This window comes from Pagrus major, chromosome 6 (genome assembly GCF_040436345.1).
Source record: "Pagrus major chromosome 6, Pma_NU_1.0".
Classification (NCBI taxonomy): domain Eukaryota; kingdom Metazoa; phylum Chordata; class Actinopteri; order Spariformes; family Sparidae; genus Pagrus; species Pagrus major.
Window position 1 is genome coordinate 32,737,172 of NC_133220.1, and position 25,842 is coordinate 32,763,013.

At 40.1% G+C, this 25,842-nt stretch overlaps 2 protein-coding genes across 2 annotated transcripts in view; one reads left to right on the forward strand and one right to left on the reverse strand.

The window, feature by feature from the left end:
• The window catches only part of mfsd4aa (major facilitator superfamily domain containing 4Aa), a 28,696-nt gene extending 27,416 nt beyond the window's left edge, over positions 1-1,280 (forward strand). Inside the window, exon 10 of the mRNA XM_073468427.1 lies at positions 755-1,280. Within this exon, the coding sequence (XP_073324528.1) occupies positions 755-807 (53 nt within the window). The 3' untranslated portion in view covers positions 808-1,280. The remainder of the gene's footprint in view (positions 1-754) is intronic.
• elk4 (ETS transcription factor ELK4) lies at positions 1,266-25,790 on the reverse strand. Its single transcript, XM_073468428.1, has 6 exons — positions 25,637-25,790; positions 17,334-17,548; positions 12,713-13,483; positions 8,524-8,763; positions 4,966-5,085; positions 1,266-4,880 (listed from the first exon to the last, which is right to left on the reverse strand). Exons 2-6 carry the CDS (start codon positions 17,538-17,540, stop codon positions 4,782-4,784), a joined length of 1,437 nt encoding a protein of 478 aa, XP_073324529.1. The 5' UTR covers positions 17,541-17,548; positions 25,637-25,790; the 3' UTR covers positions 1,266-4,781.
• Positions 25,791-25,842: the final 52 nt, after the last annotated feature.

A 25,842-nucleotide genomic window follows, 5' to 3' on the forward strand; every position in this document is an offset into this window, starting at 1 on the left:
AGACAAGTTGATTTTTGAGTTTCACTCCCGACTCGTCAAATAATGACTCTTTGGGATTGTAGGATGGGTCGGCCGCCATCCCAAAGTTGGGACTAAGACTCAAAAATCAACTTCTTACAAATAGCACCTTTAAGCACAGGACTTTCACCCAAGAGGCTAGGGTTCATATCCTGCTGGGACATGTTGTTATACTGTACTTACTACTTATTATTTAAGTTCACTTATTATTATCCATTTTCTTTCACAGACTGGTTTAGGTTTAGGCAATAAAAAACTTGGTCAGGTTTGAGTGACAGGTAGCCACGAGCTCTCTGCTGGGCTTCACCTCAGCTAATTGCAACCGGTGAACTTTCTGCCATATTTGTGTTGTTGGTGCCTTTTGGAGGATTTTAATTCAGATATCGGACACAGATGTCTTTCTGTGCGGTTAATTGGACTAAAAGACCGGTGAGGAGGGACAGAGGCCAGTGTTTTGGATTAATGAGCAACTCTGTTAGCGTTAACCAGCAGACAGCAGCTGGAGCTGGCGAGCTCTGGAGGAGACAGTCAGAGCGCAGAGCTTATGGAGGAAAACCCAGAGAGTTGAGGAGAGCACAAATTTCTGTTTTAAACAATCCCACCACGCTTAATGTTAATTGAATATATCCATGCCTTGTGAGATTTATTTGAGATTAGTTAGAAGAAGACTAGTTGGAACACATTGGGTTTATCTCTGCATTGTAACTCAAACTAATGAATACTGTTTAATTTTCAGATTCATCTAAAAACACAGAAATGCAAGAGAAGCCGCACTCAGGAGGCTCCTGATCTGAGGTTTTCTGACAGGCTGACCCGAGGACACAAATGACCATGTGGCTCTGCTGCGGTCAATGTCAAGACCCATTTCTGAGGTTACAGCATTGTACCCCAATGTCAGGATTGGAGATTTTTTCTGGCCTCCTCCAACTGAACATTTTTCTGGACATAAAGAGAAGTCTACTCTCAAGCCTGATGATCAACATGCAGCTCAAAGGATGACCGGTGCACGACTTGATTTACTGTTTGGCACAATCATCTCTCGCAGCACATTATAGCCAGATTCAAAAGACATTCCAATGATTAAATATTGCCTTTTTATGTGAAACTGAATACACTGCGACACCTGCAACATGTTTGGTTGCTGCTGGTAAAATGTCTCATATCAATCTATGTAAACATCTGTGGTTTTCTGGTGGTTGCATGGGCATTACTGTAATAACACATGATGTAATGACAGAATACAGACGTTGTTAGTTAGAGATCTTTAATTATTGGTCTCACCTATCTCTTCCATTATAAACACATCCTCTACACCTCTCACACATCAATACGCCACTTAAGACAAGTAGCTTGTAAACATTTGAAAAAGCATCAAACAAATAGAAAACTTGACAGAACAAAGCAAGAACTGTGTGTCATTTCTTTTTAAAATGAGATTTTACATTTTAAGGTAAGTTGAAGGAAAAACATCATCAGGAGATACAAATGAAGACATATGCAAATGATAAGTCCTAAAGACTTAACGGAGGAAAGCCTAACCCTTTTTAAATGGGTGTGGGGTTATTATCCAGCTTTTTTATGTTTTTATCAAAGTTACTGCAAAAATGCAATATAAGCTTCCAATTCTATTGGGCTCTGTTATAAATTCAAATAAATAAATATTGTGTGGTTGTGCCTAATCACAAATCATTGTAAATTATTTGATATATATTGTAAAATATTAGATTTATCGTATAAAATACGAAGTGCATAATTTTATCCTCCCTTTGGGAAAATATACATTTCTTAGTAAGCAAACGTCAACAACATTTCATCAAAGAGGAAATCTGAGTCATAGAAAAGCGACAGAATCCAATACTACAGGAACCCCAAAAGTTTAAGTGCAAACGTTCCATCACAACATCTGCTTGTACAATATCAACACTATATCAAAACACTTTACATATAAAACATAGATTTAGATTTCTCCCCATAAGGCTTTGATTCCCAAAAAATAGCCAATGCCTCCATGGGGCAGTCGCCTCCCAAATACGCAAGAGGAAAAACAACAAAGAAACACATGCACAAGGAGAACATTAAATCAGAGAACCAAAAATCTAACCATCTGGCCGTTACAAAAATAGAAATTAATCTTAAAATCGGTGTTACAGGAAAATGAAAGGAGAATACACAAAAAATAATAAACAGGATTTATGTATATATATATATATATAATTATATACTTTGAGTTAATTTGTTATCACAAACATTTATAAGCAGGTTAGAAAGAGACATGGCCGCAAACTGTAAAACATGGCTTGATTAGATTTACACGCTCTGCATATTAACCCATGTTGCTGGCTGTATGTACAGTTATGCATCCCGGAGAACACTGCAGCACATTTCAGATCCTGTGGCAGACCACATGAACTGAAGGGTACTCGCACACAAAACATCCCAGTGAAGTTTTACTCCAAACTTCTGGGGCTCTGGTTTGGTCTACACAAAGATATGGCAGAAAAACAGACAAACGCTGTCGTATACTTTTAGTCTTACACTAACGTTTCAATGATAGAACTCCATCCACTTTTGGGTGATAAACTTGGGCTTGGCTGTGGTAAGGCACCATATATCAATGTGACGGACTGCAGGCTGCGGGGGCAAATGTCTGTTAGTTGAGCGAAAATGAGCATGAGTTCCCCCCAGCGAGATTCGCTTGTCATCCATCCCTGGGTTATAAAGGGACACTTCGGTAAAGAAACACTTCAGCGTGTTCTATCCAAGTATCATGTAAACAAGTGTGATGTACAATTTCCACATTTAATAGCATATAGATGTGGGATCTACCTATTGAGTCTGTATTTCAGACTTATGGCTTCTAAGTCATTTACAAAACAGGGTTAAACCTTTCATGGCTGATCATCTAGAGAAGGAGTTTTAAGGGCAAGGAAGGTGCTCCAGAGGGTTTCTACAGTCCTCTGGATTATTTCAGATGGTTAAAGGCTAGGCAAAGGTTAAGGCTGGACTGTGAGAAGTCTAGCCGCTAAGAGTTGGAGATAAAATAGCTGCAATGACGCTGCAAGCAAGAATAATCAAAGCTCAGTCAATGAGAACAAAGAAAACAGAGCTGACCTGTGAACTATCAACACAGAGTTAAGGCCTGGTGTGATTTAGCTTCATGAGGAACAGTTTTGTCTAACTTTAAATTAACTTTTAAATTGAACTTCAGGAAATAATTTGACATTTTGGGAAATACGCTTACTTATTTACATGCTAACTTGCTAAAAGTCATATAGAAGATTGATACCAGCTTCATGTCTGTGTGCTAAATGTGTAGCTGAGGCCAGCAGTCGGTTAACTTAAAGGAAACGTTCATGCAAAAATGAAAATTCAGCCATCATCTACTCATCACCATGCTGCTGGGAAGTCGGGTGAAGTTTTGTAGTCTACAAAATAGATGGTGCTTGTAGATTGATTTGTTTTTGACTTTGGTCAGAGCCAGGCTAGCTGTGTCTCATTGTTTTTAATCTGCATACTAAGCTGAGTTAACCAGCTGCTGTCTTTAGCTACATATTATTTACTTCACAGACATGAGAGTGCTATCAGTCTTCTTATGGGATTCTTGGCAAGAATGCAAATAAGTGCATTTCCCAAAACTTAGAATTCCTAAAATGTTGAAACTTTTTGTTGGAACTGTTCATTAAAAGAAATATTTCTACAACTTCTATCTGAAACACTAAAAACTAAGCATTCTTAACATGCTGGCTGCCTTGAACAACATAAGAGTTCCTTTAAAAAGGCAACATCAGAGCGTTTACAAATACAGCATTTATGTGCTGTTGCTTGCACAGTTGATGCACAGAGAGGGCTATGGCTTCACTGTATTTCATTTCCACCTGAAAGCCTACCAGCTGGAGCAGACCAGGCCACACTGGCTTTCCGGGTTATTCTACTATATATATGCATTAGAACAGTTAAGTAGAGGCATGACTCAAGGTTCAGCTCGGATTATGGCCACATGTCACAATAAGACAGTCAAGGTAAAAGTCCTGTTGGATATGGCTATAGTGAGCCAGCATTTTTGAGCAGCTAACAGTGCACACTCAAGACAGGTGAGGTGAGGTTGACAGCTGGGTAAAAGATAAAAGAGTTGCAGGTAAACATGCAGGTTATCAGGTTAAAGCACTACTCTTCAACAAGAGTAAAAGTTAAGGACAGCATGAAAAGGAACAAAATCCTTGTCAGCAGAGAAGTAGACAGGTTAAACTAACAGATGTTTTTTTGGCAGTAACATGTCTCACAAGAAAAGAAGGGAAATCTATAAAAAAGGAAAGATTCTGTTAACTGCAATCGCACTAGTCTGTGTCCAAATATGAAGCAGATTGTCATTGCTGACTGTTGCCATGGAAACTCTTCCCTCCTCGAATTGTTGTGACTGAGGATCCCAAAAAGCCAGACACAATGAATCCACAAGTGCATAAGCAACAATGGCATCAGTGTGTATGAGTACAGGAGAGCATCCACAGGGTGTAAGTGCTCAAAGTAAAACTGAATGTGTCACCCTCATCCATCAAATGTGGATTGCCAACATCTCTCAGACCCTCGCTCCACACATCTGATTGTAGTGTGAATTGTGTGGCAGTAGACTTTAAAGCACCGGAGTGATGAGGAATGGCAACAACTGAGCTCCCACATAATTGTCCTGGATGTGGGAGGTGAAGATGGAGCCAGGGGGGTGGGGGAGCTGTCTGTATCCAAATGCAGTGATGCAGTACGGGTTAATCCTATGTTTTCTGTGGGTCTGGGGAAATGGGGCCAGGTGTGTTGGTCCCGTCCATACTGTGTACAGGGATCTGAAACTGAGGGGTGAGGACAGATGGAAACTGGAAGAGAGCAGAATGGAGTGTTAGGACGCTTTAGAGCATCATAGACACATAGAGTAAATACAGTGTACTCTAATGTACTGACCTGAAAGAGGTGGGCTCCCTGGCGTCGTGTGGCTGGGCTGAGGGGAGCGACTGGACTGAGCGTGCTCCAGAAGTGGATGTTGGATAGCAGAGGGCTGGGAGTCAGCAACAGAGTAGGAGTCTGAGGAGGAAGACAAACAACAGTTATTCATTAGAGCCTGACCAATAATGGCTGATTTTACTTTTTTAAAGATGTAATGTACCAGCATATGGACTGAATATGTAAGACAGTAAGCACTGAGAAATGCCAAAGATACTGTATGTTTGACATCATTTAGAAACAGAGTCTCATTTACGTAAGTAGTTTGTCCACTTCAACTGTTGACTGATAACAGATATGATTGTTAAAAAATTATATATATTATTGTTATGTATATTGTTATTCATTTTTTTTAATTCTCAAATACTGACATTAGTATCAGCCTCAAAATTCCATATTGGGTTCGGCTCTGCCAGCAATAGTTGACTGTTGACTAATTCAACCCTTCAGTCATGCTGTCATTCAGTAATTTATTCTTGTAAAAATGAATAAACGTTTATTGGTCCTTACTCATTCCTTTGCCTTATTTCAATAAATATCTTGAATTAAGTTGTTGTATTTGTATTTTCCTTTATAACAGAGATGGAGGTCAATGTTATCAGGATTTACAACTTTCAGATATAAGACCGATTCAATTGATGTCAATAAAATGAATTAAAAATGCATAATATAAGTGGTGACACGTTGAAGTGTTTCTTTACCGAAGTGTCCCTTTCCAACCCAGGGATGGATGACAACACTGACTCACGTCTGACCACATAAGAAAACACCCCGTAGTTTATTGACTTATTAATCAATATTGACAATATTTAGTGAATGAATGTGTGGTCAAATTTGAATATACTGAACACAAGAGCAGTTTACAAACTAATCCACATGCATCTGTATTGACCATCAAGAACTAAACTGAATCCTCATATACAATGACGAGGCAATGTCCAAATCAATGACTGAAAGAAGAGAGAGGAACCAGCAAGAGGAACTTATTCATATGTGAGCTGACCGGGAGCTGGACACTGGATCTCATGATCAAACCTGACCTGATTTGCTGAGGAGGAACAGAATAAAAACAGCACTGTCTTTACAAGAAAATCTAATAGACTCCTGAATTCTGATCAGTGGCACACACAGTCATGTGGTCTGCAAACAGCATCACTGAGAGCAATTTAACACCAACACAAACAAGGCCAAACAGGAAAGGGGTTACAGATTACTGCTGCACTGCTGCCACCTGCTGGACAGCACCAAGGATTGACAGTGCAAAGAGAACCTCCAGCATGTACTGGAGCTTCTCTTTGCAATGTCTTTGCAATTCTTAGTGCTGTCCAGTTAGACACTGATGCCAGTCTATTGTGACCTTTTCTACTTAAAGAGGCAACACTCCACTAGGAAGATGGCCCTTCAGCTGTCTATGCAGTAGAAAGAAACAAATATTTTTTAAATCTGTGCTACATGACCACAGAAAACAGAGAAAAAGGGTTGTGGTATTCTTTTCTGCTCAAAGGGTAGAAAACCTACAACAACCAGAACGCACTGCGCCGCACTGGACAAATAAACACTTCCGCTGATGGGTGATGTACTGCGAGTTAGGCGTGCTTGGTTTTAGCTCAGAGGCCATTTTGAAACAGGAAACAGTAAAGCAGCCAGCTGGTCGCAAACAATATTGTATTACATCTAAACAGAAGACTAAAGTATGTTTCTGAAAAAATTTGAGGAGAGAAATAGGCAATGAACAGGATCAAGGTTCATATTTGATTAGCACTGTCTTGTTTTACAGTTTGATCAGAGTTTTCGTTTTCACATCACAGGAACAACATGGCGGCCACTTCCGGTTCACAATCTTTCTCTATTGCAGCTAAACAGTAACTAAAAAATGTCTCTGAAAGCATTTTAGATTTAAATAGGTAGTGTTGTAACAGAATCTAGGTTTATAGTTTGCAGTGCCTAATTTAGACACAGAGAGAGAGAGAGAGAGAGAGAGAGAGAGAGAGAGAGGGAGAGAGAGAGAGAGAGAGAGAGAGAGAGAGAGAGAGAGAGAGAGAGAGACTGATTACTTGCCTGGCCGATATTCAGCATTTGTCTCACTCAATGCCCCGCCCACAACACTATCTGATTGGTTACACGCCACAAATGATAGCCTGTCAACACTGAATAATTTTAATATAATCATTTTCTGCAAAGTAATTAAAGTTATCAAATAAATGAGGTGGAGTTAAAGTATAAAGTCGCAGAAAATGGAGATACAGATATAAAGTACCTCAAAATTGTACGTACAGTACTTGAGTAGATTGTAGTTAGTTCCATGCCATCACTGGTTATTCTAAATTTTGACACCAGAACCGTATATCAGTTCTAAATATTGGTTATTGGTTGACCCCTAAGACAGATGGTGAAGTATGGACAGTGGTTCGGACGCTCTGGTCACTCATATTGAATTTCAAAATGCCTTTTGTGTCACTCACAGCGCGACAAACACAACTGCGACTTCAAATCCAGAGAGACAAAAGTGCATCAAGGGGTTGAGCGTAATCCCGGATACTTCTAGCAGAGGGGTTTGGAAGACAACACAGAGAACCACAGTCTGTGTAGTCATGCTGAAGTAGACTGTCTGATCGCGACTTGACAGTGTGATTGTTTGGAGATTGAGATGATTGATCTCCCCGTCACCAGCATATGGAGTTACTGACACCTACATTGTCACCATGGCAACCCATGCAGATACAGTATGTTGGTGACATTTGGACCCAAAAGCCTGATCTGACACAAAATGTGTGAATAAATGAAGATGCAAATACATTTATGTATCACTTCAACAGGCAACACCAAAGTTCTATGATGAAAAACCTTAACAAACCTATATTTGGTAAACTACTTTAAGTGTTTAAATTGTAATCAAACGACATGCCTACCTGGAAATTTTCTAGATTGGTTTCGAGAATAGAGTGGGAGATTAACCTCATTATAAATTCATTATAGATGTGAGTTATATTCATCTTGTTCTGCAACAATTTATGGGGCATGAATCAATCTTTGGCACACTGAATGTCAAACACATCAGTTTCAAGGGACCTCCTTGGTTTTATCTAGCCTGGAGGAAGTTAATAAAGAGAAATACAAGTCAATGCAACAGTACATTACATTAATAGTGTCAGGCTAAATTTGCAGCTCATTTTCACGACGTGTGTGATGAGTAAATGCTCCCAAAATGATACTGGAATGAGTGATGATGTCCCACTGCTAATTACACTTCCTTTTTCCACAAATGTCCTTATTTAATCTCCTTCCAAATATGTGAAGGTGATGCTAAGGCTGAAAGAATACAGCTGGCATATTTAAGTGGTTACTATTGTTTATATACGAAAATGACATATCATTCACTTATTATTTAGAAGTCAAAGTCTGTTTGAAACTTCTGATTTGTATTGTTGTTTATTTGTTAAAAAAATGCTTTGTTTAAATATGTCTTTACCTCAATAAAACTGACTTCAGTACGAAATGAGGATGAATCCACACTCTCACCTGTAGCATTGCTGGTGTGAGAGAGGCAGTAGGTAGGGAGGGACTGCACAGGTTCATGGGGGAGAAGTCAGAGGCGGTGACCAGCAGTGTTGGCGGGCTGATCTGCAGGACTTTCGGTGGCTTGCGTGTCTTTCCTGAGCTCTGAGTGCAGATTGTGGTGCTGCTGCTCACTGAGGACGAACTGGTTTCAGCTTCCCCAAAGCAAGTCTCATCTCCTGAACAACCAATGCCACTGTCCACCTGGTCAACAAGAGACAGACAGTGATTTTTACATGTATTTTATTAATACCATTTTCTGATTTCATTACTTTTGTTGAACACTTGTTATACTCTACAAAATCTGAGTCAATACTACAGGTATGTGTGTGCTTGAGGAACTCCACAGTGATTTTGATATGAATCTGGATCATTGTACAGACATATCAATTAACCACATGCAATGTCATGTGTGATGGTAGTTTTTAGGATGTTGTACTGCATGACTACCGGAAAAATAACACCTATATTAACACATATTTTACCAATCATACATATATATATATATAACAATGAGGATTTATCATAAAATTAATCATGTGACTACTTCTAGGTGCAATGCATCACTGGTGGTGGTGAACTCACAGAGAATTATCACCGACTCTGTAGTTTCCTCTCATCTCTAAGGAGTCTTAAAGCATCTTTCAGCTGATTGCTCACATTTTCAGGCCCACAACTGTAACGTTTTTGGTTGACAGAGTTTTGTTTTTTGGTTGCAGCAGGCAGCCATTTTCTTTCTCTAGGAAGAAATGCTCTAAAAACCCACTGTTCACTATTCACTCAGCAACAAACAGGAGACAGACAGACTAACTGGTGAACATAGTGCAGCATTCTCTCAGTAGTTGGTGGAGAACACAAACAGAGCAATAACAGATTATATATTTGACTTAAATGAAAGATAATGTTGCTCCGTGTCTGCTGGACGTAAGCAAACAACGGTCATCAGATTTTGATTCAACTTAATCTGTTGCTAACCTCTGATTGGTCCAATGAAGTATGTGGGATTCATTCAAAATGAGCCCCACCCACTTCAAACCAGTGAGAAGAGCACAGACAAAAACATAATTTGTCATGTAAAATAAAAACACAAAACAGTTTTAAGTTTGGTTGAGCATTATTTGTTCATGTTGGACACCACAGGTTGTAGCGATAAGTAGAAATGCATTGATTGATTGGCCAGAGAATCGGCCAGTTTTAGGCATGATCAGCCATGACTGGTGATCAGACGATCGGTGTCACATAAGTGTCAAAAATCTGATACCGTGCTGTGTGGAAGAATTATCCTATCTTTATTCAAGAGCGCAGATTTTCAGTTTGAGAGCATGATTTCATTCCTTTTCAGTGACACAGCTCCTTCTCGTGCTCAGATTTATTCTCCTCACGCTCACATTTTTTGCTGGCACTGAGATGTTTGCTGCTTTCTTTCAAAATGTGTGCTTGAACTCAAAAATCACATGCTTGTGCTCACTCGACTATCGTAACATTCCTACGCTGTTGTGAGTATTTATAGCCTACTATATAACATATATCTGCTAATATTAAATTAAAAATAATCTAAACTATGATAACTCTTTTTAGGATTACTTGAGATTAATTATACATAAATATGCTGGCGTCTTAAATAGGTGACGATTCAAATAGCTGGCTAATATGGTAAATTGGTGTATTTTGAGAGAAGCAGTGTTACAAACAGACCATATGCCCGCCCCTACGGAGCACTCAAAAAAAGTGCGAAGGAACGCACCCAAGGCGGCATCCGTCATTTGATTGGTCCACACTGTAGCTGTCTCCCTATTGGCTGGTGAAACACAATATTTTAAGCGCAGGGAGGGACAGCCTTGAGTCTGAGCAGACTCCTCAACCGGAGAGGAGGTGCTTGTTCTGAGTGCATGCACGTTAGATTTGAGCGCGCAGACTTTAGATCTGAGCGAGCACAGGACATATTTGAATGCGAGCGAAATTTTTGTGTGCAAGAAGAAGATGTGTGAGCACAAGCATGTGACTTTTGAATTTAAGCACACATTTTGAAAGAAAGCAGCAAACATCTCAGTGCCAGCACAAAATGTGAGCATGAGGAGAATAAATCTGAGCACGAGAAGGAGCTGTGTCACTGAAAAGGAATGAAATCATGCTCTCAAACTGAAAATCTACGCTCTTGAATAAAGATAGGATAATTCTTCCATAGTGCTGGTCCCATTTACACATATGCTGCCATCCAACTTTTAATTTTGCTCACTCCTTTCACAATAAGAGTCCTGGATACCAGTGTACACTAGAGGTGTGAATCTTCACTGGCCTCACGATTCAATTTGACTATGATTCAGCTGTCAACGATTTGATTGCAAAGCGATTCTCGATGCATCTCAGTGTATGGCATCCTCAATTATCTAAATCACTGCACATGGCTACTTTATTATCATTTAAATTTCACTTTTATTCAGAAAGTCCTTCCAATAATCAGACTACAGCAGTCTACAAAATAATCATTATAAAAACAAAACATTTATCCATCTGCAGTGCCTTACACATTTTTTGTAATAATATTGTTTTCACGTGGCAGCTTTAAGATAAGGCATTTATTGACGCTGCTTCACACACTTCTCCCAGAGTTGGACGGCAAAGTTGACAGTGCCTCGGATTTTGGCTAATTAGCTGGGCTTGCTGAAAGCTTGGGTCTCGTCCAGTTCGTGCTTCACTGCAAGTTCATAAAATCCGACATGCGCCACAAAATGTCCGTTTAAAAAAATACTTGTTTATACTAGTTTTTTTTAAATCACTCGCAGATGATCTCTGCCTCCCTCCGACATACCTCCTACATAAATAATGATAGCCTAATGTCTACCCACAGGTCAATGCGTGGGAGCAACATTGTGACGTAACTATTGTAGTGGGATATTCTGCAATTAATTTTCAGTTGGATTTTTTATTTTTACAAAAAAAGATGTCCAGTAACGGTGCGCTTTATTTTGAGATTTGTTTGAGTGAGAGAAGTTCCTGTAACCTGAGTTTTTTCATAATTGAATGTGTTTAACAATTTATTATGAGCATACAAATGTTTGTGTATGCTGTCAATTATAGTTCTTAGTAGGGCTGCACCTAACGATTATTTTTTTTTAGCGATTAATCTATCAATGTTTTTTGGGATTAATCGATTTATCTATCGATTATTTTTTGGATTAATCTAACCAATTTTTTTAATACTCGATCAATATAACAACTAATTTACCCAAAATTTATATTATATGTATTATAAGATATTTCATATTTCAATATTTTTTGCAATCATTTTCAATCACCAGCAAAGAAATATAACAAACTATGCACTGCAGGATATTATTCCCCAGAAAAAAATAGCCCAGTCTTAACTGGTAATCTGTGTAATCCCAATATATATTATTTTTGGGTGGGGACAAAAAGTAACTAGTAGTAGTAGTAACTAGTAACTAGTAACCAGCATGCTTAGCCTACCGTGGCAGAGGCATGACTGGAAATCATAAACAGAGTAGAAGCATGTTATTTAGCATGGATAAATACTACAGAGGGAACACAACAGACATTTCTCTGTGTAGCTTTAAGTTTCACTTCCACTTCGGTTCGGTCTTGTCCCCCAGTTTAAAACACAGCAATGATCTGCCTCATCCTGGTTGTTCACTGTTATTTTAATCTGTCAATGAGGACAAACAATCACTAGTAGGACCAGCATGCCAGTAGCATAACAACATAGCAGCTTAGTCCTTCAGCAAACTGATCAGCGGGGGTCCCAACACGTCACACACACGGACCATGGAGTGACTCCCACACTGCTGCACTAACCTGCGGCGTTTTGCCGCACCACTGGATCCAATGTGAATCCAGCTGTCCCGGGATGCTTCTGCCTCAAGTGCTTGAGCATGGCGGTAGTACTGATTACATCCTCTGCGTCGACGCATCTTACGTAAATTGACGTATTTACGTAATTGACGCGTCGCACCAGACCTAATTCTTAAAAAGAATTTCCCAAAAGAAAATCGGAAACTGCCAAGAAAATTGCAATTGGTGCATCTTTAGTAAGAAGCTAAAAGCTGAGACTTGAAACATGTATTTTCCTGTTATTTCTTCAATTATTTAATAACTAGCACAGTGTGAGATGTGTTTGTATGTACAGTATACTTGCCTTCTCCTGCGCCTGAGCATCTGGGAGCTCTGATGCTTGAGTGTCTGCAGGTTGAGATGATCGAGACTCCATGTCACTGTCAATCACCAATTCCTGGGAGGAATCAGGCACTATGCTTGGGGACGGGCTTGCAGAGGGCATGTCTTGTAGGCTGAACGTCGGTTCCGAAGGGCGGATGTGTTCAAATGAGTAGACGGACTGGGACGGCAGGAAGGAGTGTGTGCTGATGTCTTCGGCCCTCTGTGGTGGAGCTTGTAGAGGATCCAGGTGGTTGGAGATCAGGGTTGTCTCCATGTCAACCTGAGGAGGTGGTGCTGGCTTTGGAGGGGTGTTTCCAAACTTGATGACGGATGGCAAACCAGTTGGCTGCTGTGGCTGAGTCAAATGCTCCTGGCTCTGGGCTGTGGTAGAGAGAGCTCTCTTATCAGCCATCTTCTCTGCAGGGTTCTCTATTTTGATGGACTTGAAGAGCTGGCGTCCATTTTGCAGCGAGTTGAGGGTGAAAGAGGTGTACAGGCCGGAGTGGATGTAGTCATTGCGGTTTGATTGCTTGGTGCTAGGGCCCAGAGCTGCTGTACTACCTCCTACCTTGCTGCGGTCACCAGACTCACCCTCCTGAAGGGTGCTGTCTCCCCTCTTTGACAGGGGAAGGATGCCCCCTGCACCCATATCCCCGCCCTCTGTTCGGGTAGCAACATCTCCTTTCAGGATGTCAGGATAGGAGACAAAGCGATAGACAAACTTCTGACCATTCACCTTCTTTATGATGTTCTGTAAGACACAAAAACCAATGGGAACACAATATGTGTTAGTTTACACACTTGGTGGATATAATAAAAGGTAAAAAAAATAGTACATCATTATCGTCTAGGCAGAAAGTACACAGTGAGAGCAGAAAAATTTTGTATTTGTCTACCAAAGAGGCACGAGCAGTAAAAAATAGAAGAGTGAGACCACAGTAAAGCCTTGTGCGTGGGACAGCTCTGTCCTTCCTGTCTGTACCAAACTAGCAGCCACTAACGCTGCAGCCAAACATACCATAGCAGCCCTGCCCAGAACGCCCACAGGGTCAGACTGTGCTCCTGCCAAACCACAAGCAGAGTGGGAGACAGACAGCACTCTCCCCCTCTTCCGCATGTCACTGAGCAATGGACTTTAAACAATTCTGAGGAGCAATTAACTTGTGTTTTGCCATTTGCTGGTGCACTGCTTGGTGCAGCTGCTGGTGACTGGAGGAAACAGTCTCCTCTGAGTCTCCAGCTGCTGCTTCAAAACAAGTGCTGTTATGCAACTTGGCCATCATGTAATTGGTGTAATTATGACTGACAAGCATCTGATCTCATATGCATACTACACATTCTCATCAAAGTCATATTCATTTTGACTTTTTGGAACTGGGGAGTGAGCAAAAATATTAGGGTGCTCAGGCCACTTAGCACCCTTAGAGCTGTACATCTGTGCCAAGTTTATTCATTCAGTTTCAATAGGAATTCTAGATCATCACTAATGGTTGAAAAGAGAGCAGGAAGAGAGAAAGAGTTCACTTCTTCTAATGTGCACATTTTAAAAATGAGTCTTCCATTAATTCACAATACTGTGAAAGCTTAAAGCGGTGTTATTTTCTTATTAAAATGACTGTTCAATAACTCTATATTAACAATAACAGTAATAGTTATAGTGTTTGGTCAGTAACCCATGTCTCTCCTCCCCTCCCTGCTCATGCAGTAACAGAGAAAAGACATTTTATGATATCCCTGCTCACTTTATTAAATCAGGACAGAGAACTCCATAAAGAGATGATCCTGTCTGCTCAGGAAGGTGTAGAGAGCAGGATCCTTCTGTCCTGGTACCTACACTGGCAATGGCGGAACAGGGAAAGCTACCAATTCCAGCACTCCCGATGAAGAAGAAACAGGCAAAGAGAGCTGCCTCAAAAATAGAAAGGAGTTGTACAGTGTGACGTGAAGAGGAGGACAGGAAATTAGCTAAAACAATGACAATGCTTGCAGCAGCTTTAAGTGCAACAGAATGAAAGTGATAGTATTGATATTAGACATATTATTATTCACACAAAACTTTAATTCATCTTCAATAGCTCTAAATAAAAGATACATTTTAGAATATTATTAAATCATATGAAAAAAATATAGCATGATCAAGTAATGTCTTTGTTTCACTAAGGGTTAACTGTGCCACAAATATTTGAATCCGTATCTTGCTTAAAGTCAACTTCAGAGAACCTAATAACCCATCTGGATCTAGAAAACCAGACAAATTTACTGTGGCTCCCATTTAGTGATAGTAACTTCATTACATTGACAATTAAAATGACCTTTTCAGCATGGCCAAACAATTACTCTAAATATTAACAAAATTGCACTATGGTCAAGTGTAACATAAAAATCGCTGCACCTGCAATATTTTGCTGAAAGGTCAAATGTGTAACTAACAGCATTAGAATGAAGTACTGTTGTACTGCAGAGATGCCCTGACCTACAGATCTTGTTTTTCTGATTTAAGAAAGCATGTTTGTTTGGTACAGACCAAAACAACCAGACCAGAACAAATGTCACATCAACAAGATCTTAATCATTTAATCATTAGCAAAAATGAAAACTGTGATGTAATTTATCATTGACACTAATTGTGAATCATATCAAAATTGTAATGAAATAATTGCAATATGATTTTTTCTATTTACCACATCGTGCAGCCCTACTCTTCAGTACTGTAATAATTTCATTTAAAAGGGGCATTATGTTTGTGTTTACAGAAATGTACTATGGGTAATAATAACAAACATCTGGTAAAGTACATCTGACAATTAAATCTGAAGGTATTAGATATCATTTTAACCTGACCCTGTTGACAGCTCTCAGTCTGTACTGTTGCTGCTGAGCTAACGTAAGCTAAAGTTACAGTTTCACAGACTGACAGGACAAGCTGCTGCTCTGTCCTAATCATCCTGATGAAAGTGATTAAGATATTAATTTGATCTTCTAAGTATAACTTAGAGATTCAGACTACCATTTACTATTTGCTCACATCAGCTCGTGGTCAGTACTCGACTGCTATCCAACTACAAAGCAAACGGCTCGTGTATGAATTTTAAGCTCACTTAATACGCCAATGCCTGGTATGTATTATGACTTGTGCAATCAGCTAACACAAGATTGTTTACTATTTATTGTTGACAGATATTATGAACACTAAAAAGACAGAATCCTTGACACCGCTTAAAAATCAAATTGGTACAGAGTGGGGTTTTCTCTCTCTAACCATCTTTGGCCGACTGTACAGACACTGGTTTGTATTTGCTGTTTGCTGCCAAAAGTTAATTTTTGGTTTGGCTGACTCAAAATAAATGATGATACAGCTTATGAAATCTAAAAATGGGGTACAATAAGGCACAGGAAGGTTGTAGTGATGGGACATGTTATGCTTCGATGGGGTAAGGTACTTTGGCACAATGGTGTGCTCTGAGGCAAACTGTAATATATTATGGTTTCAATTCTTTTTAACTTCTTTATGAGTTGTCTCTTTTAGTCAATCAGACGTGCAAGATGGTTTGTTACACAGAAGAAGGGAAGTGGCCCTTAGAAACTTTTTGGTAAAGGCAGGCACCTTCAAAAAAATACTTGGCAGGTGATTGGATGAACCATCTGACCATCTGTCTATCACCATCTATCACTGGCCAACTTCAACCAATCAGATCAACAGTAGGAGACAGCTACCGCCAGCGGAGCCAGTTGGTAAATCAACCTCTTACCAAACAAATTTACCGATTATACTGAAATGCATAGTACCAATCAGTACTGATTGCCATTGCAATCCCATGAAGATGGCAATGTAACTCTTGCTGGTGTGCACCCCCACTGATTTGGAAAATACCTTTTAATTTTACTCTGGCACCAATTCTGATGACTATCTTGCAGACACCAACATTAATACATCTGTGAAGATGTTTCTCAGCAAACAAATTAAGGAGTATAGTGAGCTAACTGCATAACACCATACCCACATAATTTCTCAGAATTTTCAGTTTGACTGAATGAAAATGTCACAATATCAAAAAAATGCTCTAAGACCTAAAATTTAAATCTTTCTCTGCCAGTCTATGATGGCTGCCTATGGCTTTGGATGGCAAATGGAATCAATGGAGGAAATAACAAGAAGTAGAAACATAAGACTTAAATTAAGGCTGCAGCCTACCAACCACAATGTGGCCAATCTACCAGTCAGGGGCACATTTTGGCCAACCATATTCTGACATCACTCTGTCCACAGAGGCCAACATCAGACTTCAAAAACATCTGTAAAGGCTGTAACTGGTCAGACATTTGACAAAGTTGAAGGACAACACATGCTTATGGTTCAGGTCAGGGTTAGGGAGTATTGGGGACATAGTTGAGGAGCGCATCAAATCAGGCTTCGCAATGGGAATGACAAGTCTGGGACATGTGGGATAACCACAATGTTTGGGGCGCAGGCAAACAGCCGGCTAATGGTTGACCTAAAATGGGTCTTGTGGTGATAGCACAGTTACTGTAATATGTAAAACTTAAACATTTAAAGACTGAGCAAAGACATAAAACACAAGGCAGTGACGTGACACATTTACCTTGTCGTAGTAGTATCTGAGAGCCCTGCTGAGTTTGTCATAGTTCATGTTTGGTTTGTTCTTGCGGGCTCCCCACAGCCGGGCCACCTCCTCTGCCTGCAGCAGTTTAAACTCCCCTTCCTCATTGGTCCAGCAGATCAGCTGCTCATTGCTGGGATCCAATAGGAGCTGGAGAAGGAACTGCCACAGGGTGACAGAGTTGTCCATGTCTCTCACTGAAAAAACATCAACAACAAGAAATAGAAGTGAGAGTTTGAAAAATCATCAGGCACATGAACCACAGAACTGCTGCTTACAACAAAACAATATGTGGTTCCAAAAACTTATGGAAAATATCAATTGGGCACACTACCGAAGTTCAATGGGTTCATTTTAATCTGACAATTAATTACATTAATATACACAGTGCAAGTCTCACATGTCAGCTAGGGGTGTAACGGTATTTGTATTCGTTCCAACCCGTCACGGTACGGGCGTCACGGTTCGGTGCATGCAGTCATACGACAAATACGTCTGAGTGAGTTTAAAAAAAAGTCGAGTCCTCACTTTACTTCAGGTGGCGGTAATGAGCCTAAAAGCTGCCAGAAAAAGTCATTACAGAAGAATAAGAAGTAGTTACAAAAAAGGACAAGGAAGGAAAGTGATGAAAGTGAACGTGTGGAGTTGGAGGAGCCACCAGCTTCATTTAAATCAGCTGTTTGGGAGCACTTTGGCTTCCCAGCACAATACAATGGTGATGGCACGCGAGTGGAGGACCGGACAAAGACTGTCTGCTGGTGATGTTTCACGGAGGTGCGGTATGTCGCTGGCAACACCTCAAACATGCTAACCCACATAAGACGGCATCAACCCGACATATCTGTCACTGTTGCGAGCAAAAAAATGTCTTTGGTGCAACAACTTATCCCCGCTGCTTTTAAGCCACCTCTTGACATTAACACTGACAGGGCCAAAAACATAGTAGAGGAGCCCCGCTTTATGTATTTACAGGAACAGATGGTGTCCCATCCCGTGCACACATCAACGCATCATGAGAACCCTCCTAATACATTTGTTTTATGTTTTAGTCTATTTATTTTTTACTTTTATAACAGGAGATGTTTTTTTATTTTGCCGTCATTTTGTGTCTGTTCAAAATAAATGAAAAAAAGCTAGTCTTTTACATGTGATTTTTTTTTTTTTTCCCCGTTGTACCGAACCCGAACCGAACTGTGACCCCCATACCGAGGTACGTACCGAACCGTGACTTGTGTGTACCATTACACCCCTAATGTCAGCAGTACATGTGTCAGTCTTAACACCCCAATATAAAAAAATTAAAAGACAGTGCTTTATTTTAACTTTGTGAGCATAAAATCTGATCCCAGATGGAGCTATGGGAAAATGGGAAAAGTACTGATCCAAGTCATCTTCACCTGTATCTTTAAAAAGCCAAAGAAACCACTCAAACTACAAAGTCTGTTGGATACCCAAACATATGGGCAGAAATGTGGTGTAATTGCTGTAAAAGGTTATTTAACATCCAAGGATAAGAGGCTGTTTAGTAGGACCAGGTGCACCGTCTGCTGCAAATGCTGTTCCCTCATGTGGTTCTCACATTCCAGGGTGATAATGCCACCATACACCCTGCTGAATATACTCAAGAGTGGTTTCATTAACAGCTGGATGAAGTCTAACACCTTCCATGCCATTCCCTTAATGTGATGTTCTGGAGCCAAGAACGCAAAGTAGACTTCCACGTTCTATATTTCTTGGTGAGCTCAAGTGGACATTAAAGACTGCTTTCTATCTGATCTCTCCAAGGACTGAGGCTGCTCATAAAGTAAAGCGTGGCACTGTTGATAATACTGAAATAATGTCATGCATCTAGTGATGTCACATTAAACCAATTGCTCAGAAATAATAAAAACATGAATAGGTAACATTATGAATACCTATTCATTCGCCCCCGGTTTTTTTTTCCTTTTAAGGACACCATATAAATGTGCCATATAAAATGTGGCACTGTGAAGTGGCAACTGACTAGCTCTCATCAAGGCCAAACATCTTGTTCAAATCTGGCTTTCAAAGAGCAGCAAAACACCATGGCCGTGAAAATGAAATGCCCCCTCACTGTGAGGGGCATTTCATTTTCACGGCCACGGAGGTAATAAATGATATTCTAACAACAGGAGCAGAGGAAAACCATTCACAATGCACCCTCCAAGGACAGTAATCCTGACATAAGGCCAATGGTATTGACAGTATAGGGAAAATAATAATGATTTTTTTTTCAATGCTGTATTGTGTAAGGACCTTTTTTATTGCACATAACTATGTTCAACTACAGCAGCCATTCATTTTACTGGGTAGATACTGCAGACCTGCCAATATGTTACAATTTTTACTATTGAATTTAAGCAACAATATGTTACTTTCTGGACTGAGTGTCATTCCCAAGTCTTCAAATACTAATGCTTTGGTAAGCAATGGAACTGAGCCACCAACACAAGCATAGCTTTTTAGCTTTGACCAGAAGCTGTATAGGTCGCTCTGTCAGTCGGCCGGTTAACAACAACTTTCCACTCTTTGGCAGCCAAAGTTTTCACACTAGGAGGCTGAAATTTGGCATGGAGGTCAAGTGTATTAGTGTGAAGGTGTGTGTATGTGCTCATGCCAATTGGCTGACTAACTGCCTTACTAGTTTATAGATCCCTCTTGCCCCACAGTCACACAGACCACTGCTGCCAACGCAGTGGACATCTTCAACAACTTGATCTTAATAGTCATTTTATCATAATTCTTATTACTTGGATCAAATGTGAACCACAAACAACAGCCTTTTACAGTGTCTCTTTCTGTTTTTTCCTTTACTTTGCCTCAAAATAATACACACTTTTGGAAGGTTGAGTCCATTTGAATACATGAATGTGTGAAAGCCTGTGTGGACACTAGAACACTAACTAATTAATGGTGAGTTCTGGCTGTGATTACATTACTTTGACAGCTAACGTTACTAGTAAATTTGGGTTGCAGAACACTGTGGCTGGTAAACAAATGAGTTGTAAAAGTGGACGTTTGCTCATGTATTTACTGTATTAAATTAATTTTTATCTTCAACTAAGGTGCAACCCCCACTGATATTTTTGAGTGAGTTTGTTGAAGCATGTTTTTCAACTTGACTTTCTATGCTGAGATCAAAGGCCATAAACACCAGTGGTACACCACACAGGTGTTTTTCACTTTGGCTGATTAGACCACCTCTCATTACTGTATGGGTGTGTTATAAAACAGGCTTGATTGACATGGTCCTCCGTTCCTGTCAGAGTGGGACACCAGTTGATTCATTTAGGTACATGACCTAAACAGACGGCAAGTATTGTTGCACCTCCTTCTGAAAAGAGATCTACTCAGATGGAATAAAACATCTGATTTACACATTAGCTGATACAATACTCCAACTTAATCCATTAGCTCTATTGACCAGTGCTGACTACCTGAGAAAAATGTGCATTCCCCATCTGAAAACCTAAACATTTCACAAAGACTAAAATCAACAATTTTTCCTGATTTCATCTTTAAAAATCATTCAGCCCAGTCCCATCTGCACCTGGAGTAGGCTGGACACTGACAAGTGTAACTGGTGCGTCCCACTTGAGTGTCTCAATCAAGTCAACCTAAACCTCAGGACTAATTACAATCCTTTCTGCCGCTCATCTAAAGGTAGGAGCTAGGGGTGGGCGATATGGGCAAAAAATAATATCTCGATATTTTGGGGGATTTTGGCGATAACGATAATCGGTCGATATCCTTTAAAATGTGATTGCTAAACTGTTTCAAGGAGGATGCTAGCAAGAGGTCATGTGATCACGTCATGTTATCTCGTAGGCCCACTTGTCGTGTGACTGAGGCCCCACACGGACGAAAACAATCTTTTTTTCCTCCGTCTTCCTCGGCATCGTTTCAAGAATATTTGCGTCCAGACCGATCCACTGAAAACGACTGAAAACGCTGTAGTTCATATTCCAGGCCTATAGGTGGCGCTTGAAATTCACCAAAAACGGAGAAGAAGAGACGGAGCGAGCGTGCACAAAAAGCTTGCGCGCTGTAAACAAACAGACAGTAGACGGAGAAACCGAACACAACAAGAAGAAGATGAAAATGGCTAGTGCAAGGAAACCAGAATCGTTTGTGTGGACCGATAATGAGGTCGAACTGCTGCTGCGAGCGACTCACACTCGACTACAAGGCGAGTAAGTTGCAAGAAACACGAACACAAGCATGTAGTCCGCCATTGTTGTTGTTGTTGTTATGAGACGTCGCGGGGTTCAGAGGTTGAAGGCAAGAGGTCGAGGGGTGGGGCGAATCCTGCCATGCTGTAGAGAGCGTTGCTGCACCGTGTATTAAGTGGATGTGAGGAGTTTCCGCGTGCGTTTCAATATTTTTGGCGAAGTAATTTAAATACTCGATAATGGAAATTTGCACATCGTCAAAACAACAATGACGATATTATCGCAAACGATATATATCGCCCACCCCTAGTAGGCGCACTTCTGAAGTGTCACATAATTACAAGCTGTCCAGAGAAAAGTGACAGGTTCCTCTTTTCACCAGAGGAAGGGCTTTTTGCAGATAAAAACAGAAGATAGATGGGAGGACTCATTCTGTGAGTGACAAAAGTGGGAGCCCAAAATTTAAGACAGGGTATAAATGTATATAGTGTGGGTGGATATTATAGAAACATCAAACACTACATAACTATTAAGTGACTCATAGATAGTAGGATAACACATTGTCTTGTGCACAGATTAAGTGCTCTCTGCATCCCGACAGCCTGCATTGGTTTGAGAGATGAAAGAAGAGGAAAGCTACTTCCCATGAAGGTTCAGCGGTGTTTAGATCTGCTGGTTGGGGAGACCAAGAACAAGGAGTTTGACAATATACTGCTTTAATGAAACCTGTCTCCTGTGTGTAAGGAAACAACCACTCTGCTGGGTAACGCTTAATAAAGCCATCATAAATAAATGTTACATTTATAGTAAATTAAACGTTAGTCAGTGTTTCCTATTAATTAACGAGAGTCTGGCGGCCCGCCATAGTCTAAGTTGCTGCACCATAGTCTCATATCAATCCAAAAATGTTTTTTCACTTTTTTCAATCACTTGCCAGTCTGTTCGTCTGTCTTGTTAACTTAGCTGGCCAGTACTTAGCCTATATCTCTCTTTTAGTATTTCATTTACCAGCTACTGCTGTATTTACCAGCTGTATTTGCAGTACTAATGAAATGTGTTGCCTTCAACCTAGCGCTCCTAATTTTATTTCTGTCCGCTGAAAATACAATACTTGTCTTTTGGTAGTAATACTAAAACACTATAAACAGTAAGGGGTTTTATTTATGTTTTTTAATTTAAAGGATTGTGAAAATATTCAAACGTACAATAACTGATTTTTGCCTTTTTGTTTTGGTTGCCACCAACTCCTGAGGAAATGATCTGCCTTTTTTAGCTGCTAAATGCTTCAGTTCACCAGCTAGTCTCTATCTGTGTCTGCTGTTCTGTGTATTTACTAAACAGTTTGGTTTTAAAGCTCACAACAACTCAGACTAGGGGTGGCATGGCCCTAAAATAATATCATGATATTTTTTAGGTATATACAATATATACCTCCATATTGAAATCTTATCAAAAGCACTTCATAAATGTTAGGACTGGGTGAAAAAATCAAATCTCACAGTATTTTTGACAAAATAGGCCCTAATACGATCTAAAATTTCAACAATATTGTAAGAATGACTATTGGTATGTTCACAAAATATTAACAAAATCAGATTACTGATCAAAAATCATCAGTAATGTCGATATGATAACTAAGTGGCAAGGCAAGTATTAATACAAGTAGAACAGTCTGAATTCAGACAATGACATCACTTTACTGTCACGCAGCCTTTAAAACCTACCTCAGACCTAATATAGCGTGACTCATTTCAGCTTGGGCAGAACTATCAAAATAACTTCACATTCACAATGTAAGACATATACCCAAGATGGAGAGTGCAGATCAGTAAAGCAGCTGACAACCAAAACAGAGACATAGTGCAGACATGTTTTGTTGCAAGAAACTGGTTAGCAGGGGTGGTAAACCTGGATCAAGGCATCATACTATTGCACCTGGTGTAAACCAGATGCATGCACTCTAAACAATTACACCTCCCACACCAACATGTACATTTATAATTATAAACAATAGATCTCATGTTTGCACCATTCTTCCATTAAGGTAGGTATGCTGATGCATCAGACCAAGAAACCTTGAAGGTGGGTTGAATGATTCTGAAGAAAGATAAGATGATTATTAGGGGTTTCCCCATTCCAACTGTAAATCGATCAAAATTAACATTCAATTTCAATCATCAAAATTAAAAGCAGCATTAGCAATACCCTGATACTTCAAAAAGCCACAGAAACCCCTCAGTCTGTGTTGACACTTATCCTGTGTGCATGAAGACAGTCAACTGACCGGTACCAGGGGGTAGCTCAAACAGTGTCCGAGATGTTTCACTGATCCTGATTTTTATGGAGGTTTCCCCATGGGGGAGGAACTGAATTGAACTGATAACATTGCCAGAGATCCTTTGTTGATTTGCTTGGGGAGATGGCTTAATCAGTGCAGATTTTAACAAACTGAATCATCTTTTGTTGTTTATTGTTGAATCACTGAAGGGTTGTATTTTTTGTTGAACTTTGGAATCTTTTTTTTGGAGAATATTACTTGAACTTGACTTACCTGATCTGCAAAAAGCAACCAGGATAAGTCAAGCTGTTGTAAAATGAATCTGTCTTTTAAAAGAAAAAAACTTGAAAATGTAAATGACAGTTGTTAGGGCATCTAACCAATGATCTGTTGATCTTTAAAAATACAGATATGAGTCTAACAATAGCATAGCCATCACGCAGATTTTTAAGAAAAATTTATCATGACCCTAAAATTGAAAGTCAAATCAAATCGTGGCTTTTGTGAACACCCCTATGAATTATTGAGTGTCATTTCCAGGTCATCAACACTTTGGGTTGATGGCTCAGTCCAAGCCACAACAACAATAACATCGATGTTTGACCAATCAAATATCTTTCTCCACAACCGTTCACTCCGCCTTTTGGCCATTTAGGAGCATCTTTTGTGGGAGTCAGCTGTCATGACCCTATGTAGTTAAGAGTGTGGCACAATGGTGCTTGCACCCCAGAATTGCACTGTGATGCTGACTGCAACTTGAATATTACTTATGGCCAAGCCTCCAACGTCACCAATGCTCAGCTATGAAGGGCTGCAACTTTACTTGTCTTGGTCATGTAAAGACTGGACCTTCTTAATAAATTGCGATGCAAACGTGGACATGGAGTTGCACACAAGTTTATGCAACGACACAGAGAAAGTTTCAGGAAGGGCACACTTCTATCAGTCTTCATTTTTAAGATATCTCCCCGAGCAGGTTTGGTGTACAATATTCCTGTGATTCACACCTCAACTATTGAAGCTTTCTCTTATTGCTTTGACAAACTACGCAAGAAGTTATTGGCACTAAGTTGACACAAGCTGCTATGTGACAGTAATCCTAATAATGACTGGTATGTGTCGCTGGATTTTCATGTGGTATTTCTGCCATTTTGTCCACTACATATTACAGGCTGAATGTGACTTTGGCTCTGCCTGTCAGTATCTGTCAACAAGTGTGTGTGTGTGTGTGTGTGTGTGTGTGTGTGTGTGTATGTAAGCTTCTTATGGGGACGGGTAAATCTGCCCTGACTCATCCAGACCTGCTGTGTTGGAGACACACCCCCCACACACACAATCTGTCCCAAACTGTCATGTTAAAACCGGTGATATCGGGGCAAAAATAGGACAGTGTCAAAACTGCTGCCAGGGAAAAAGATTACCGATGAACGTTATGTAACGTCTGACATTAGCGGCAAATGTTATCAACCGAGCAGTGAGATAACGTCAGACAGGTCAAATCAGTCATGTAACATGGGTTATTCATGCGCTAATAACGCTCGGACTGAAGTGACTGGTTTCTACTGTCCGATAGTCAGACAGGCACCCACACAGTGCAAAATAAAAGACCACTTGTTGATGAATAACCTTAGTTTCGTTATCGTCAACACAGACTACCAGTTATTTCCCGACAAGTGTCAGTGTCGAGCTCAAGTGCCACCGTGGTCTTGAGTGCAAACAGTCGAGGAGACACACAAATCAAAGCATTAATGTTAGTTTGCTAACTGTAAGTTAGCTGTTAGCTAGCTTCGCGTTAGCTTGTCTGCTAACATTACCTCGCTCGTAAAGCCCGCTGAATTTCCGAGTCGTCGAGCCGCGTCGAAATATTCCCAAAACATTGCTGGAAAGCTTTCTATCGTGCCATAGTCCCGGAAACAAGTTTCAAACAGAATGTCAAGGAAATAACTGGAGATAAAATACATTAAACTGCCTTTGGCTTGTACTGACGATATATCCTCTGAACTGAAAAAATGATGCGTTC